At 44.0% G+C, this 15,410-nt stretch overlaps 1 protein-coding gene across 2 annotated transcripts in view; it reads right to left on the bottom strand.

Moving 5' to 3' along the window:
- The window catches only part of IFT172 (intraflagellar transport 172), a 32,262-nt gene extending 17,123 nt beyond the window's left edge, over nucleotides 1-15,139 (bottom strand). Inside the window, exons 1-16 of one of the 2 annotated variants that reach the window (XM_054568599.1) lie at nucleotides 14,987-15,139; nucleotides 11,883-12,026; nucleotides 11,559-11,671; nucleotides 11,111-11,150; nucleotides 10,744-10,809; nucleotides 10,458-10,537; nucleotides 10,158-10,245; nucleotides 9,191-9,405; nucleotides 8,144-8,267; nucleotides 7,642-7,737; nucleotides 6,513-6,674; nucleotides 6,099-6,152; nucleotides 5,564-5,667; nucleotides 5,307-5,392; nucleotides 1,887-1,999; nucleotides 815-982 (exon numbers count right to left, since the gene is read on the bottom strand). In XM_054568599.1, the coding sequence (XP_054424574.1) occupies nucleotides 815-982; nucleotides 1,887-1,999; nucleotides 5,307-5,392; nucleotides 5,564-5,667; nucleotides 6,099-6,152; nucleotides 6,513-6,674; nucleotides 7,642-7,737; nucleotides 8,144-8,267; nucleotides 9,191-9,405; nucleotides 10,158-10,245; nucleotides 10,458-10,537; nucleotides 10,744-10,809; nucleotides 11,111-11,150; nucleotides 11,559-11,671; nucleotides 11,883-12,026; nucleotides 14,987-15,025 (1,692 nt within the window). In that variant the 5' untranslated portion in view covers nucleotides 15,026-15,139. The remainder of the gene's footprint in view (nucleotides 1-814; nucleotides 983-1,886; nucleotides 2,000-5,306; nucleotides 5,393-5,563; nucleotides 5,668-6,098; nucleotides 6,153-6,512; nucleotides 6,675-7,641; nucleotides 7,738-8,143; nucleotides 8,268-9,190; nucleotides 9,406-10,157; nucleotides 10,246-10,457; nucleotides 10,538-10,743; nucleotides 10,810-11,110; nucleotides 11,151-11,558; nucleotides 11,672-11,882; nucleotides 12,027-14,986) is intronic. The other variant, XM_054568603.1, reaches the window with a different exon arrangement.
- Nucleotides 15,140-15,410: the final 271 nt, after the last annotated feature.

Below are 15,410 nucleotides of genomic sequence, written 5' to 3'. Positions count from 1 at the left end.
GGGGATAACAAAAGAGAACTAAAATGCTGGATAACAAAGGGGAAGTAATTGAAGTTAACAAAGGTCCTTTTAATGTCCTTGTATTGTTTGCAGGGGAGTGGAGGTTAGGCGCTCATTAACTTTGGACTTCGTTAATTTATGTACTTTGTAAACTTTCATGAGTAATCGCTAAAGAAATACAATGTATAACCTCCAAAGCAAGAAAGTGGAAAAGCGGTGCTTAAAAGGGACAAAACAAACAAACAAAAAATCCAACCTTAATCAGCCTAAAATGAGACAAGAAAGGAGAAAAAAGAGATACAGAAAAAGAACAGAAAGTACCAAGCGCTCTACCCGCACCCAAACCGGTCATCCCAGCCTGGCACAGGAGCCTCCCTTCCCTGTTTGCACAGTCCCCCAGGTTTGGGGTGGTTACTTGAGCGCGCACGCTGTGGTAGGATAGAAGGCAGGGTCTGATCCGCAGTCTGAGAGAAGGAACCGGAAGTCTGAATGGCTCACGAGAGAATCAGCACACGAGGAAGTGACACAGAACTGCTCCTCCCAGTGGGGATCTTCTAGCCTGAGGGAGCGCCTCACCGTCACCTGGTGAATTCCCAGGGCCCCTGTAATAGAGACCCGTACTCCAAGGGTCTAATATAATGTCAGGAACTTGAACAATAATGGTTTTGGGGCCTGGTCCTTAGGCTTTACTTATCAAGTCCATCACAGAGATTATGGGAGGTGGGCAGAGAAAACCAATTACCCTCTGGAGCCTCCTCAGTGCTCTACTTAATCAGCCTGACACTATGTCTGAGGTGCCCCGGTGTCAACATACCCTTATAGGGGACATGGTGACCCTCTCAGGTGCCTCAATGTTGTACCACACACACAAGCTGTTTCGGTTCTGAGCTACCAGCACATCACTTCCTGGGACCCACTGCACGTAGGAGCAGAAGTTGAGGATCATTGTCTTAGAGCAGCTTTCAATGTCGTATAGATGCAGCTGAAGAAGAAAAAGGCAGATAGCACAATTAGAAGGGCATGTGCAGTGTCTTCGGAACTTGACTACTTCCCTAACGGTGAAACGTGGTGAGCTAACCCACCTGTCTGGTACTTGCTGAATTTCAAAGCTTATTGACCTGCAACCCTTGAAGTTTATGTTGAATTGGTATATTCTGACTGGTCAAATATAGAGCAAAGATCTACATCCTAGGAGTTTAAGTTAGGTGAAGGTCAGACTTTTTTTTTTTTTTTTAATTAATTTATTTACTTTTTAAATACATTTTCTCCCTCCCCCCCTCTTTCCTCCCCTACTCATTCTTAGAATAACTGGGCCAGAGTTACCAGCCTGGTTTACGAAAGTAAAGCCACCAGACACATTAAATGGTCTGAAAATTTGTGATGTGGCTTTCATGTAACAATGAAAAATAAAATGAAAAACCAGCAGATATCTCTTTGCCTCTTAGGCTGAATGCTTTGGTGATACCACACTGAAATCAGAGTCAGTAAGGGGCTGGGAGGAGACTGCCCTCAAGCCGGCTGCAGTGCTGTCAGACACGCGCAGCTGAAGGGCACCAGAGCGGCAGGTGGGGTAAGGGTCCGCTGCGCACCGGAGGGGGACTGCAGGGGTGAGGGCGTTCCACAAGGGCACAGGCTCTTTAAATTCCAACCAACTCTTCAATTCCCGTTGACTTTGGCGCCATCGTGATACAATCTCCTTAAGGCTAACATAGGGCGGGTTGTGATATCGGATACAAAGAATGTTGATTCCTCTGGGCCTTGTGCTATGCTGATGGCACAGCACCAGGAAATTATGTTCCATCCTGTCCCCCACAAGCCCTGGTAGCAGCTAGTACCACGTCCTCTATGGACCAGTCAATGGCTAAGGCCTTAGTAATCCTCCTCACACGAAGTTTCCGGTCCCTGAAGAGAAGCTTGCGCCCCGTCTCATTAAGTTCCAGCCAGTCCACACGGCTCTCATGGCTGATGGTGCCAATGTTGTAGCCACCGATCAGATCCACTAGAGAGTAAAGGAGACAGGATTAAGAGGAGACATTCCACACAATCATATACAGGGCATGAGGCACCCTGCAAACGCCTGGCCTTCCAATCAGGGTTGGGCTTTAAGAATGTTAAATCAGTCTAGAGTATGTTGTGAGGAATGCAAATGGACGATACAACATAAGTTTGTTAAGGTGCTTAAGATGCTGGGTTCCTTTGAAAACTGTCAAGGTTTTGTTTAACTCAGTAGTTAGCTCAAAAGGTCCACGCCCATCAAAAAATGTGATTCCTACCCTGACTGGGTAGCTCAGTTGTTTAGAGTGTCGTCCCAACATGCAAAGGTCGTGGGTTCAATCTCCAGTTAGAGCACATACATGAAGCAACTAATGAATACATAAATAAGTGGAATAACAAATCAATGTTTCTCTTTTCTCTGTTTCCTTCTCTCCCCCTTCCTCTCTCTCTTTAAAATCAATAAATTAAAAACCAAAACAACAAAAAACGTGATTCTTCTCTGGCACTCTTGGAGTTGTCTCAGAGCAGATCAGAACTATGGAGTGACTGGCTTCTATCACTCACGAAATCCTCTGAATGGCGGCACTGGGCACATTCAGGATGCGTCCCAGTTACAGCACCCCAGGAAGAGAAGGCTGATGCACAAAATGACCTGGATGATCAGATTTGTTTCAAGGACTCACCTGCACGTCTGCAAGCCTATGTGTAAAGCACTAAGGGGCAAACAGTGGTGAAGGCACACACCACATGAAATTGGAGGAACCTCTGACTAAAGCTAGGTGGTCAGGACAGAGGATGAAGAATTTGGTCTGAATCTTGTAGACAATATAAGAAGTGATCACACAGACCCCTCAGGGATGGCTAGGATGTTTTCAGGAAGTTTCTTGACCAAAGCCATTCACAACTCTATTGATATATTGGTACATTATTAATGAGCAATGTACCTGCCTTTGTTATATATGCAGAAGCTAAAGACCAAATGCCAGCTAATGTCTACAACTGGGAATGCCAACTTAAAAATGAATTCTCCTTTGATTAAGGAGCAAAAGTGATACAGCTTTGTTTTAATGCCCCAATTATAAGTAGAGTCATAGAACAAGACAGCTATAGGGACTCTATTGTGCATATATTGAAGATAAGACCTAAAGAGGTGACTTACCCGGAGTCTCAGAGCTCATTATTACACTAGAACTCTGGCCATTGGACTATATTATTATTTCCACTATAGAGACATTTCTGAGCTCAGCAATCTGATATGAAATATAAAATACATGAAATATAAAAATAAGAATAGACCCATATGTATATGGAAACTTGATTTATGAGAGATGGCATGAACAAATTAGTAGGCAAAGAATGGACTTTTTAAAAAAAAAACACTTTATTTATTTTTAGAGAGAGGGGAAGGGAGGGAGAAAGAGTGGGAGAGAAACATCAATGTGTGGTTGCCTCTTGCATACCCGCAACTGGGGACCTGGCCTGCAACCCAGACATGTGCCCTGACTGGGAATCAAAGTGGCAGCCCTTTGGTTTGCCAGCCAGCACTCAGTCCACTGACCACACCAGCCAGGCAGAATGGACTCTCAATAAATGGTTAAACATACAGGAAAAAAATAAAATTATATCCCTAACCACATTATGCATAAAAACAACTCCAGGTGAAAAGCAAACTTTAAAAATGTTAAAATATAGAAGGGAGTAAGGAAGGAATTCTTAAATAAGACCACACAAATCACAAATTACTTATTAAAGCGTGGTGCAATGGACATCAAAATTTAAAATGTCTGAACACTAAAAGACACTAAAAAGGAGAGTAAATGCAAGCCACAGGCTGAGTTAAAATACCTGCAATGTAAAAAACCATCAAAGGCTATAAATGTACACATACACCGAACTCCTCAGAGTCTAGTGAAAAAAAGACGGCCTGATTAAAAAAAAAAAAAAAAAAAAAAAGGGCCAGGGATGTGATCTGCCAATTCACAGGAGAAGAAAGCCAAACAGCCAAAAACAAATGAACAACAACAACAAAAAACACAAACAGTATTATTTCACATATATCGGATTGAGCCAAATTATGAAGTCAGGCAACTTCAAGTACTGGAGAGGATGTGAAAGAATGGGAACTCTAACTACTGGTAGGAATGTAAACTGGTACAATCTCTTTGGAGAGCAATTAGGAAATATTTAGCGAAATTAAAGATGTACCTCTTCTATGATTCAGCAATTCCACTTTAGATACAAATCTTTGTGAACTGAAACACTGACTGTGAAAATCAACAACTTAAGTGTCCGTCAGTAAGAGAAGAGCTAAGAGATCCAAGGTAAATATAATGAAATACTAGGGTTTGACAGAACTGGGTATGGATACACAAGTAATAGTAAATATTAGTATTATTAATGGATAGAATTCTTATTATGTACCAAACACTAGTCTAAGTGCTTTTCATATGAGGTAGGTACTGTTTTATCCCCATTTTGTGGATGAGGAAACTAAGACACAGAAAGGTTAAGTAACTCACCTAAGACCACGCAGGCACTAGCAGAGAAGTGGGGAGGTTTGACTGCAGAGACCTGCTCTTTACAACTACACTATATAGGTATGTTACTCTCTATACTTCTTGCAGGGTGTCCTACCTTTTGGCATCTCTGGGCCACACTGGAAGAAGAAGAGTTGTCTTGGGTCACACATTAAATACATTGTGACACATAATCACAAAAAAAATCTCATAATGTTTTAAGTAAATTTACAGTTTTGTGTTGGACCACATTCATAGCCATCCTGGGCTGCATGCGGCCTGCGGGCCGCAGGTTGGACACCCCTGTTATAGAGGATACAATGCTATCCTCTATAATTTTTTTCTATCCTTAAAACATTTCATAATAAAAAATTAAAAATTAATAGATAAGATTTATAAATGAAAACATCTGTGAAATGCAAATAGCATCACATCGCTAGTTACTAATGACAAAATATACAGAAAATAAGTCCCCTTCCAGTTTTGAGTCTATGACCCTGTGAAGTCTAAACAGGAAAATTTATTAATTTGCTAATAGTTCTCTCCAATTCCTAATTTTTCAGACCTAAGATATACACCTAGAGAACATGAATAATTATATGGGAGGCCTATATATGTACCAATGTATCTATATGCAGACATGTACATATGGATTTGAAGATTTCACATGTCCACTGTATGGTGGGGCCACACATTACCTCTCAGATTCCTGGATCCTCCACTGCACATAATCCTGCGATGTGCACATGAACTATAAACACCTGTTTTGTTATTAAAGTTATGAGAGGGTCTTACCTATAGCAATAGTCTTAATATCAACAAGATAAGCCAATTTCTTATTCTCTTCCATTCCTCGCTGACGCCTCTCATTAATACGGACACTGAAACGTAAAAGATGACGTAAGGCAAAATGGGCTTAGGCAGTAGGGCTGTTTATCAAGGACTCAGGTGCCGTAAGGGAGAAGTTTTCAGGTTAATCTGAGGACACAGGAATTAGAAGTCAAAGAGGAATTCTTTTGAGTTTCAAATTTTAGAGAACCGTGTGGGGTTACCTGATGAGATGGGGGTTCATGAATTCAGTCCGTACAGAACCCAGGGAATCATTACTCCCATATTCCACTAACGTTAGCTCTCCAGCGTTGAAGATCATGCATACCTGGGGATGAACGGAAGTGTTATATGGCGGAAAGGTTGTATGACGAAAGAGCAGAGCAGTAGAAGGAAGTGCATGGTCAGTTCAAAGTGACTCCCACTTTTCTCTCTATTCTGTTCCTCTACCTATTTCACCCTCCATTTTTCTTTATCTATTTTTCCACTTCTTTATCAACCTGTTGCCACTTGCTATCCTTCATTTAAAAAATTTTTTTTACTGATTTTGGGGGAGAGAGACATCAACTTGTTTTTCCACTTATTTATGATTCATCGGTGGATTCTTGTATGTGCTCTGACTGGGGATTGAACTCTCAATCTTGGCTTACTGTGACGATGCGCTAACCAACTGAACTATCTGGCCAGGGCACCACTTGCCATCCTTCCAACACATGAGTTGGAAGGAGGCTTATCAAGATGGAATGAAGTTCTACTCACATTTTCATTTTCAAAAAAATATTTCTCATTGCCTCCAGATCCCTGCCAAGCTACCTGTAAAGGGAAGAGAAGACACAGGGAACAACGTGGATAACTATCCAAGACAAAGCTGTAGGAGTGAAAGGGTAGAGACAGAGAAATTGAGTCTGGGGAGGCTTTGACATTACACAAAAGAGGTGCTATGTCAGATTTCGCCCCGTCCCTGTGTTTCTAAGAGGTGGCATAAAACACTCTAACAGTAGTGATGCACATTCCAGGATTCTGAACCTCCAGGGCCTCCTTCCCTGAGACTTGATCCCTGATACCAGAATGTTAGAGCTTCCAGTGGAGCTCTTCCCCCTGCCTTCCACCCCGGCTCCCCTGAAGTAGCAGCTCGAGAAGCCCCATTCCCCACCCCACCATTTTGGTTCCTACCTCACTAAGGCGATTAGTGTTCAGGTCCCCCAGCAGCAGTGTGTCTGATGTGTGGGCCACCAGGTATCGCTCCTTTCCCAGGATTTTCACTTCTTCCACCTCATAGCCATAGTGTGACTTGAGTACCACTCGGGTCCCTGATGATAGGTTCTTCACAATCACCTTGGCAGGGGACAAGTCTGAGCTCACTAGGCGTCCCCCAACTCAAAAGAGGGGTGAACATGCTGGGCCTTTTGCCCCCCTCCATGGTGCTAAACAAGGCTGAGATCTTGGTTTCTCAACTGGCCCAGGATACTGCTAGTAATAACACCTCACTTCTTCATAGGCCTTTATTATTTATGAAATGCTTCCAGACATTACCTCTTTTGATGCTTAAAATACATGTGAATCTGAAAGTTCCACTGGATAAAAACAATCACTCTTCCTATGTTCCTGTAGCTCTTTGCAGAAACCTTTATGATAACTTTTACCACTGTTATTAAATATCTATATCTATGTCTATATGTATATGTATATGTATATGTATATCTATATCTATATCTGTATCTATGATATAGAAATGTCTGTGCCTTTGCTGGAATAATCTTCTCTATTAAGGTACAGAGTTTTATAGATAATTAGCTTTGAATTCTCAATGACTAACAGTGCTGACCCACAGAGAATGGATAAATGTTTCTGGACAAAATGAAAGAATGAAAGAATCAATGAAAATAAATAAAAGAAAAAGGAAGAGAAAGGTAGAAAAAGGTGGGTACGGAAACTAAGAGATTAACTTGTAACATCATACGCAGTGAGTTTAGAGACCCTAAAACAGCAGAATTCACCCTTGTAAGCCCACTCATCAACTTCTCCAGTTGACATCGTATAGGCAGTGAAGTTTTAAACCAGGAAGGTGTAAGTGGCAATCTCCTTATCTCTGAAGCCTGGTGTTTAAACTTTTTCTTGTATCAAGCTGGAAGAATTATTTCAGGAAAGTTGCCAGAGCGTTGCCCCAACACATTCTGTTTACCAGAAAAACTCTGCCAGAGGTTAAATTTGATACCGTGGCTGTGGCCAGAAGGCAGGGAAGTGTTCCAAAGATGAATGCACCATGGCGAGATCTTTGTGTGGCAGGCTTTTAGTGGCTTACCTGGCTAGGTCCCACATATGTCAACTCGAACTTGTTCTTATAGATGCTCCTTCGCAGGCAGCAGTCAAACTGCTCCACTCCGCCACAGAGTGTGCCCTGGAAAGCGACAGCAGGAAGGGTAACACCCATGGTGCACAGGCATGGGAAGGTATCTAGAGATGCCTTTGGAACTTAGGTTCTAGCATCTAGAGAAGAGCGGTCAGTAAAAGAGTTGGTAGTTTTGGAAGTACCAGCAGATAAAGAGGCAGCAGACACAGGGCTCAAGGGCACAGTGATGAGATGTGAGGAAGGAATCAACCCAGCTTATACAACTCTTTGTCCCTTTTGGCCTCCAATAAAGCGTGCATTTCTCTTTCCTGTCTGTAATGTCAGAGTTTTAGGCTAGGGTCAAAAGGAAGAAGGAGGTTCTCTAGTGTTAGGAGAGAGTGCTTCAGGATAAGGCAGACTTTCTCCTAGTTTGGAAAATGTCACGGACGCAGAAAGGGGTTAACGAGTGACACACCGCACAGAGTCGTGAGCCATCCCGCTTCCAGGCCAAGGCAGTGATGGTGTATAGGTTGGCAATCTCCTTGGGCTTCGCCTCTTCCCAGATGCTTCTTCGAGGGCTCCAGTTGAGCACCCGAAGTCTGAAATAAAGTACGTGGCTTTTAGAAGAGATGGAGGATGGGGAACGGAGTGAAAGTGGGCTGGTATCTGAAGGAAATTAGTCTTGCTAAATCAGAGAAGGAGGAAATAAAAGAGAACAGACAAGCTAGGGAATCTAGCAGGAGAGGACAGAAAGGCTCAAAGGAAGTGAATATTGAATATTGGGAATATCAGGTCCAAAGTAAAATGGAGTAAGAGTGATGGGAGTGGAGAAAACAAAAGGAAATTACAGCTGGTGGGAAACATGAGCTATTAGCAGTAGAGAAACATGGAAAAAGAACAGAGAAATCATAGGACTTAGAGAAGAAAAAAAGAAACAAGGAAGAGTCACACATGAGATTGAAGGGGACAGAAAGACAGGACTGACAAAGCACTCCAAGGTTAAGGGGGAACCAGATCCAAGCTGTTTATCTACTGCTCCATCATTCATTCATTCATTCACCAAAAAAATGTGAGCATATAATATGTACTAGATGCTAACTGAGGCACTGGAGATAAAAAAATTAAAAAAAAATGAATAATAAGCGCTCTTCTCAAGGCTCCTCAATTTAGCCAGATAGATACAAACACCGAAGTATAATATAATGTGATAAACACTAAGCCAATGGTCTGAAAAGGGGCAATAGGAACACAAAGAAAGTGGAGATAAATTCCACTGCGGAATCCCAGGGAGAGGCACAGAGATACAACAGAGCATGTGCATTTTGGAACTGCCAAGTTGCCAATGGACGGGGCAGAAGAGGAAAGTGCATAAATTAAAACCTGAGACTCTCTTTCAATATTCACTTGACTCTGATCCAGCCTCCCACTCTGGTTGAGGATGACTGGACTAAGGCAAAGGGTGTACACAGGGAAAGCAGGCAGAAGATGCGGCTGCAGAGAGGACCCTGCAAAGAGGACCCACCTGTCGTAACTTCCCAGCACAACAGACTGGCCCCCAGGACTCGCTGCGGCTGTGGTAAACTCCCGCTCCTGCGGGTCACGGCTATAATCGAAAGTTTGTAGCACGTTGCCTTCCTTTCCATAGGCCACAATCCTCCGATCACAGCCTGCAGCCACGATGCTGTTGGTAGCCCAAGCCAAGGCATAGGGTGGGCATGGATGGTTAACCAACTTCCCCTAAGACAGAAAAAGAGCTCCAATCACTCTCATTCCTAGCACCAGACACACTCACTCTGATCATCGTACTCTGCAGAATTCTTACTCCCAACGCATCCTAATCCTGAAGACTTCATAAATTGCCTTTCTGTCTTATATTCACACACACATAACATATGCACACACGTACTGACCACATCGTGCCCAAGAGGGAACCTCAAAATTCTTCTGTGTTGGAGATATTTAATAGGTATCTAATAAGGTCCCCCAAAGGGAGATGTCATACACATTAACCAACCACAGGGAGCTATGGCTCCTTTTTAGTTTTACTTTTTAGGATGGACACATTTAATCATTACGCAAGTAATTCTAAATGTAAATGATTCAAACCAAAGAGAATTAGAGTAAAACATGAACGTTCTTTCCATCCTCCATCTTTTCCCTCTTGAGAGTAAGCGTCTTTCATCTATAAATTTATATACGTATTTTTCATACAATGAGAATAATTTTCACTTTTCATTACTCTCAGAGTTTTTACTTCCCTTTGTCTCCAGGTCCCTTCCACCTGACTCACCCCCTCCCATAAACATTAAGCTCTGGCCTCCTAAACCTAAAGCCTCTCTGTGGCCACACCCAGCTGCCTCTGTCCCTGAGGTCTCACTCCTCTGGCCTCCTTCCCCGGCACCTCCATCAAAATTCCTTAAGGCCCAGCCTCCTCTAGGAGGGCCCTTGGGATTTCCTTGCCCCCATCCCCGAGCATCCTTTATTCCTACCTGTGACTCTCCAGACCCTTCGTCGTCAAAGAAATACCTAACAATAGTGCCATCAGCATGGCCAGAGAGAATTCCTTTCCCGGAGCAACTGAAAAAGGGGAAAGGAAGAAAAGGAGAGAAATACGGAAAAAGATTATGCTGTCTAGCCAAGAAATTCCCCCTTTTCTGTCAAACCCTGCCCTGCCTGTACTTCCTGCCACCAGGCCTCCCATCTTTCATACTATAGTCTCCCAACCCAGCCTTCCCCATAGCTTTTTCCTACCATTTCCAAACTCTTGGGATATCACTCTTCTTACTCACTTTGTTGTCAGTGACACCACATAAGAATCTGTCCCATAGATGGTAGATGACTTATTAGTTTTAGTGTTTGCTAAACGAACCTGAAAATGGGAGAATGGACACAAGTCTGGTTAGGGTACTTTCAATTTCACCCGGGTCCTAAGGGAAGAAAAAAACAACAAAAAACTGGGCCCTCTGCGCTCTCCCCCAGTACACAACTCGACCCTAAGAAGGATTAACCACATTTCCCTCCCCAGAACCATTACTCCCCCCATAACCTCTCCTGTGGCTCTCCTCCCTCTTCTACCTTCCCTTCAGCCAGTCCGAAGACAATGATGTGCTCTGCTGGCCACTGCAGGCAGGTAACAGCGCTCTGTAAGAAAGCAAGCAGGAAAAGGGTAGCCACTTCGGTGTGGGTTAGCACATCGACGACAGCATGAATCTGAACTTCCTGGGCACCCTGGCACATGCCGCCATTCCATCTGCCTACAAGGCTGGAGAGGCGGGGACAAAACTGGGCTCAGATAAGGATGAGCAGCCAGGGAGCAACATCCTTGCGGTAGAAAGAGTCAGATACGGATGCTCTAAAGTGCAACTCCTGGTTGCATTTATAAGCAAGTATACTGATACATGTTCGTTCTTCCTAATCTCCCAGGGACTTGTCTGAACTTTACCGTCTGAATGAACTTGTTACAGATGACTTTCTTGTCGCCCCTGCCAAATAAAAGGAGGGAAAAAGCACCTTAAAAACAATTTTCATAAATAAGTTGACACAAATAATGCTAAAGGAAGGGAAGAAAGAGCAGACGCCTTCCTCCTATGCCGCAGGCGCTCTGAAAGGAGATCTAAGAGGGAGCCCGAGTAGCTCGAGAACAGCATCAAAAATGCTCCCCCCTCCCCCCGCCCAGGGCCTCCCAGGGCCTCCTTGGTGGCTTAGACTGATCCCTCCCAGGACAGGACCACAGTACAACTGGGCAGGCAGAGGTAAGCAAAAAACGGGCTCTGCCTCCCATCCCCCAGCCTGGCTCCCCATCCTCTCTATTCTCCCTCCCCAGTGAGGCATTTCCTCCCGCCTTCCCTGTCCCCTCTGAGTCACCCCCGTCTCCCAATCTCTATCCTTACCAATCTTCTCCGATCTTGTACACATAGATGATGTTGTCAGTCTGTCCTATGGCAATTTTAGTGGAATCCGGAGAAAAAGCCATGCCCTTCACCATATAGCTCTTTCTGCCGTACTAGGAGTTAAAAAAAAAAAAAAAAAAAAGGAATGAGAATATGTGAAAGGGAAAAGAGAAGAAAAGGTGTCTGAGTGACTGTAATGAGCTTGAGGGGGTTATACTGAGAAATGGAGGCCATTTCCATGCCTGCGGCTAGGAAGTGGGCTGGAAAGGTTCTCAGGCTCCCCGGGCCCCATGACAGGTTAAGGAACACGGGAGTGCTCTTCACCTTCGTGTCAGCAGGCTTGGTGGAGAATTTATCTCTCCGCTCTCCATGTTCATCATATAGCAACACCACTCGGTCCACTGTGCAGACAGCAAATTTGGCATTGTTCTGGGACCAAGCCATGCACATCACCTTTGCAGCTCCATCCTGCAGAGGCAAAGGGGGCAAAAATGCCAACAGCATTTCAAGTTCTATTACTTCTAGTGTGACTTTTGTCAGTTTTCCTTTAAACAAAGAGATGCCCATGATCCATCCTGATGGATCCATGCATCCATGATCCACTATGATGACAAAGTGCTTCTAGAAACGCATAAGGCAAATGTACTAAGAAGTCACAGGCTTCAACTGTATCAATGTGTTCCTGCAACGGCCTTGTCTTCTCATATCCTAGGTCTATTACTGAAATAAAGTCATTGATCTAAGTTTTTTGGTCTTTAGCCATTTATTCAATTAATATTTTTTGAGTACCTTACTGAGAAAGGCACTTGGCCAGGGGCTGAGAGGCAGACAAAGAGCAAAACATGGTCCCTGCCCCAGGAGCTAATAAGGTGGTGCAAAAAAAGAGAAAAGTCCCATAAGTGAGGTATATACAAAGCACTATAATAGTTTGGAGAAGCCTGAGATCATTTATGTTTGCATGATCAACATTAAGCTTTGAAGAATGAATGCAGCTGAGTGGGGAAATTTTCTGAGGTAGATGGAATGGTATGAGCAAAAGCAAGTGTGGTCAAGAAATAATAATTTAATTTAGCTCAAGGTAAGGCAAGAAAATCAGACTGAGGCCAGTTCAAGAAGGATCTTCAGAGCTAGGACTTCAGGTTTATTTGGTAGGAAAGGGAGATACAGTACAAGTTCTGAAATAGGGAGTAAACTAATCAGATTTGAGACTCAGGATGAACAAGGCACCTTGCTGTTTTTTTCTTCCTTCACTATTCACTTCACAAAAGCCGAAGTTAGAAGGGATCATCTCCCAGTGAATTATTCTTGCATGTCTGTCCCCTCGACCACCAGCCCTGGTCCTCTATGGTTCTGCTGATTTCCCTCCTTGAAATAAAAAATTTAGTTTCTGCTTCAATTGTTTGATTAATTACTTGGGCTCTGGAGAGCTGGCTTAAAACAGTTACTTTTCATTCTAACCCAGTTATCTCTAAAGTCAGAGGTTTCAAAAAAGGCTTTTTTCATCAAAATCCTCAAACCAGAGTCAGAAAATAGCCATACCACCACTAGTATCACCCTCCAACTTTTTTCAAAGGTGCCTGTTACCTTAAAAAAAGATTTTATTTATTTATTTTTTAGAGAGAGGAAGAGAAGGAAAAAGAGAGGGAGAGGAACATCGATGCCTCTCACATGCCCCCAACCAGGGATCAGTCCACAACCCAGGCATATGCCCTGACCAGGAATCGAACCTGCAACCTTTAGCCCTGCAGGATGACATCCACCAACTGAGCTGCACGATCAGGGCTCACTCTCCACCTCTTAAGTCACATTAGAAAGGCTGAGGGCTCAACAGTAATTGCCAATCATCTCCCTTCATTGTTTTTTTTTTTTTTTCCCCCCCAGTCCTGGGCATTTGGCCCTTTCCTGCATAATGACATCATCTTATTTTTGAAAGGCTGAAGGAAGATTTCACTTCCAATTATTCCATTAGGGAAAAGGAATTTTTAAATTACAGATTCAGGGGGCAGTTTACTGAGCAATGGGCACATCTCTCTTTTGTTCTAATTTCCTTCTATTCTCCTAATGCCACATCCTTTGCTAAGCCTTCCTGATTTCTATAATCAATCAGTTCTCCTTTCGTCCCAATATCACCTCACAAGACTGTTGTGAGGATTAAATGAGGTAGGAAGTAGAACAATAACAGCTATCCTTTTAACAAGTGCTTATCATTACCATAGACTAGGCATTTTTTTTCTTTAATACTCAGCAGAGGATATATTGATTGATTTTAGAGAGGAAATGAGAGAGACACATCGACGTGTGAGAGAGACACCCATTGGTTGCCTCCCGCCCGCGCCCCAACCGGGGAGCGAACCCTCAACCGAAATATGTTGTCATGACCGGGGTTCGACCCTGCAACATTCTGGTGTACAGGATGGCGCTCCAACCAACTGAATCTCCCAGGGCAGGGCTAGACTAGGCATTTTGATGAGTGTTTGATATGCATTTTCTTGTTTTATCTCAGAACAGGTAGGTGTTATTATTATGCATCTTTTACAGGTAGGGAGTCTGAGGTATGCAGAGGTTAAGTAATTTGCTCAAGTTTACATATACAATTTGTGAAGTGACAGAACCAAGATTTAAATCCATGAGTGTCTGACTTCCTAAACCACAACCCTAACTTTACTTATGCTATTAAACATTCAGTTATGAGAGAAAGTATAATTAGCTTTGTATTATTCTGTTCTTTGAATTTTGAGTGTTGTTCTCTCTTTTCTATCCGTTTTTTCACACTGTTTTTCAGCTTACAATGTTCTTTTGTGTATGCTATCGTACCTCCTTCGGCTCTTCCCAAATTCCCTAAGGTTGCCATTAGGGCGAGCGCTGAGAGAGACCGTGCGATGTGGGCTCAGGCCTGAGGTATCAGGTCATTTATATATTTAAAGGAGTGGTGGCGCTAGGACTGGATTTCTAGTTCCCTAACTCCAAAACCCTGCCTTCCTTCAACCTCTGGCTTCCTCCCCCAGTGCCCAGCCTCTTCTGACTCAGAGATCTTCACCGTCGGGACGAACGGTGCGGTCCTGCCACTCCCTCTTTGGGGGCTTGCACTCAATACGCTTATTTAATTCGGTGTAGGTTCTGTTCGTCGTTCACGTGCGCGCCTCTCCCTTTAGTCCGAGCCTTTTGAAGGCAGGACAGTAACCGCTAGTTCTGGATCCCTCCTAGCCCCAGCACGGGGCCTGGTACAAAACTGATGCTCAGTGAAACGCAGTGAAAGCTGCAGTGGTTAGCGGTCCATCCAGCCTACTGAACACTATGGACGCAGCAGAATCGCTATAGCCTTTAGCCTTCTGCACCCAGTAGGCGCTCAACATTGTTAAACTTCAGTTCCCCACTTTTCTTGGAACGTTAAGGAGGGCGGGGGAGGGAAAAGGCACGCAACTCCTCACCTGAGGGCTCAGCAGGGTTCTTAGGTGCTTCAACTGCATGACGAATACCTGTCTCTCAGATGCCACCAGACAGCGACAACTCCCGTGGTTACCTGGACAACCCGCCACGCAGCCGCAGCAACGCCCTGACGCAGATGTGACCGGAGAGCGACACACGTCGCAAGGTCATCACGTAGGTTGTCGGCGAAGCAAACAGAACGTGCGCAGGCGCTGTGAGATTGAGGGCGGGACCTGGGTAGGACTTGATGAATCCTCTCCTTGACCAATCCCGTTGCTGCTCGCAAACTCAAGCTCAAACCACGCTCAGGATTCTGCTGCAAACCCGGCGTCAGAGTAATCGCAGTCTTTCTCGCTCTTTGATGTACGTAAGCGTAGCTGAGTGCATTCTTTTAATCCTAGCAGCCCCGAGGGAAAGCAGGGCAGT

The sequence above is a fragment of the Pteronotus mesoamericanus genome, unplaced genomic scaffold, assembly GCF_021234165.1.
Source record: "Pteronotus mesoamericanus isolate MK-2021 breed Mesoamerican mustached bat unplaced genomic scaffold, CSHL_Meso_final contig_101, whole genome shotgun sequence".
NCBI lineage: Eukaryota > Metazoa > Chordata > Mammalia > Chiroptera > Mormoopidae > Pteronotus > Pteronotus mesoamericanus.
This window is presented reverse-complemented; position numbering and strand designations above follow the sequence as displayed.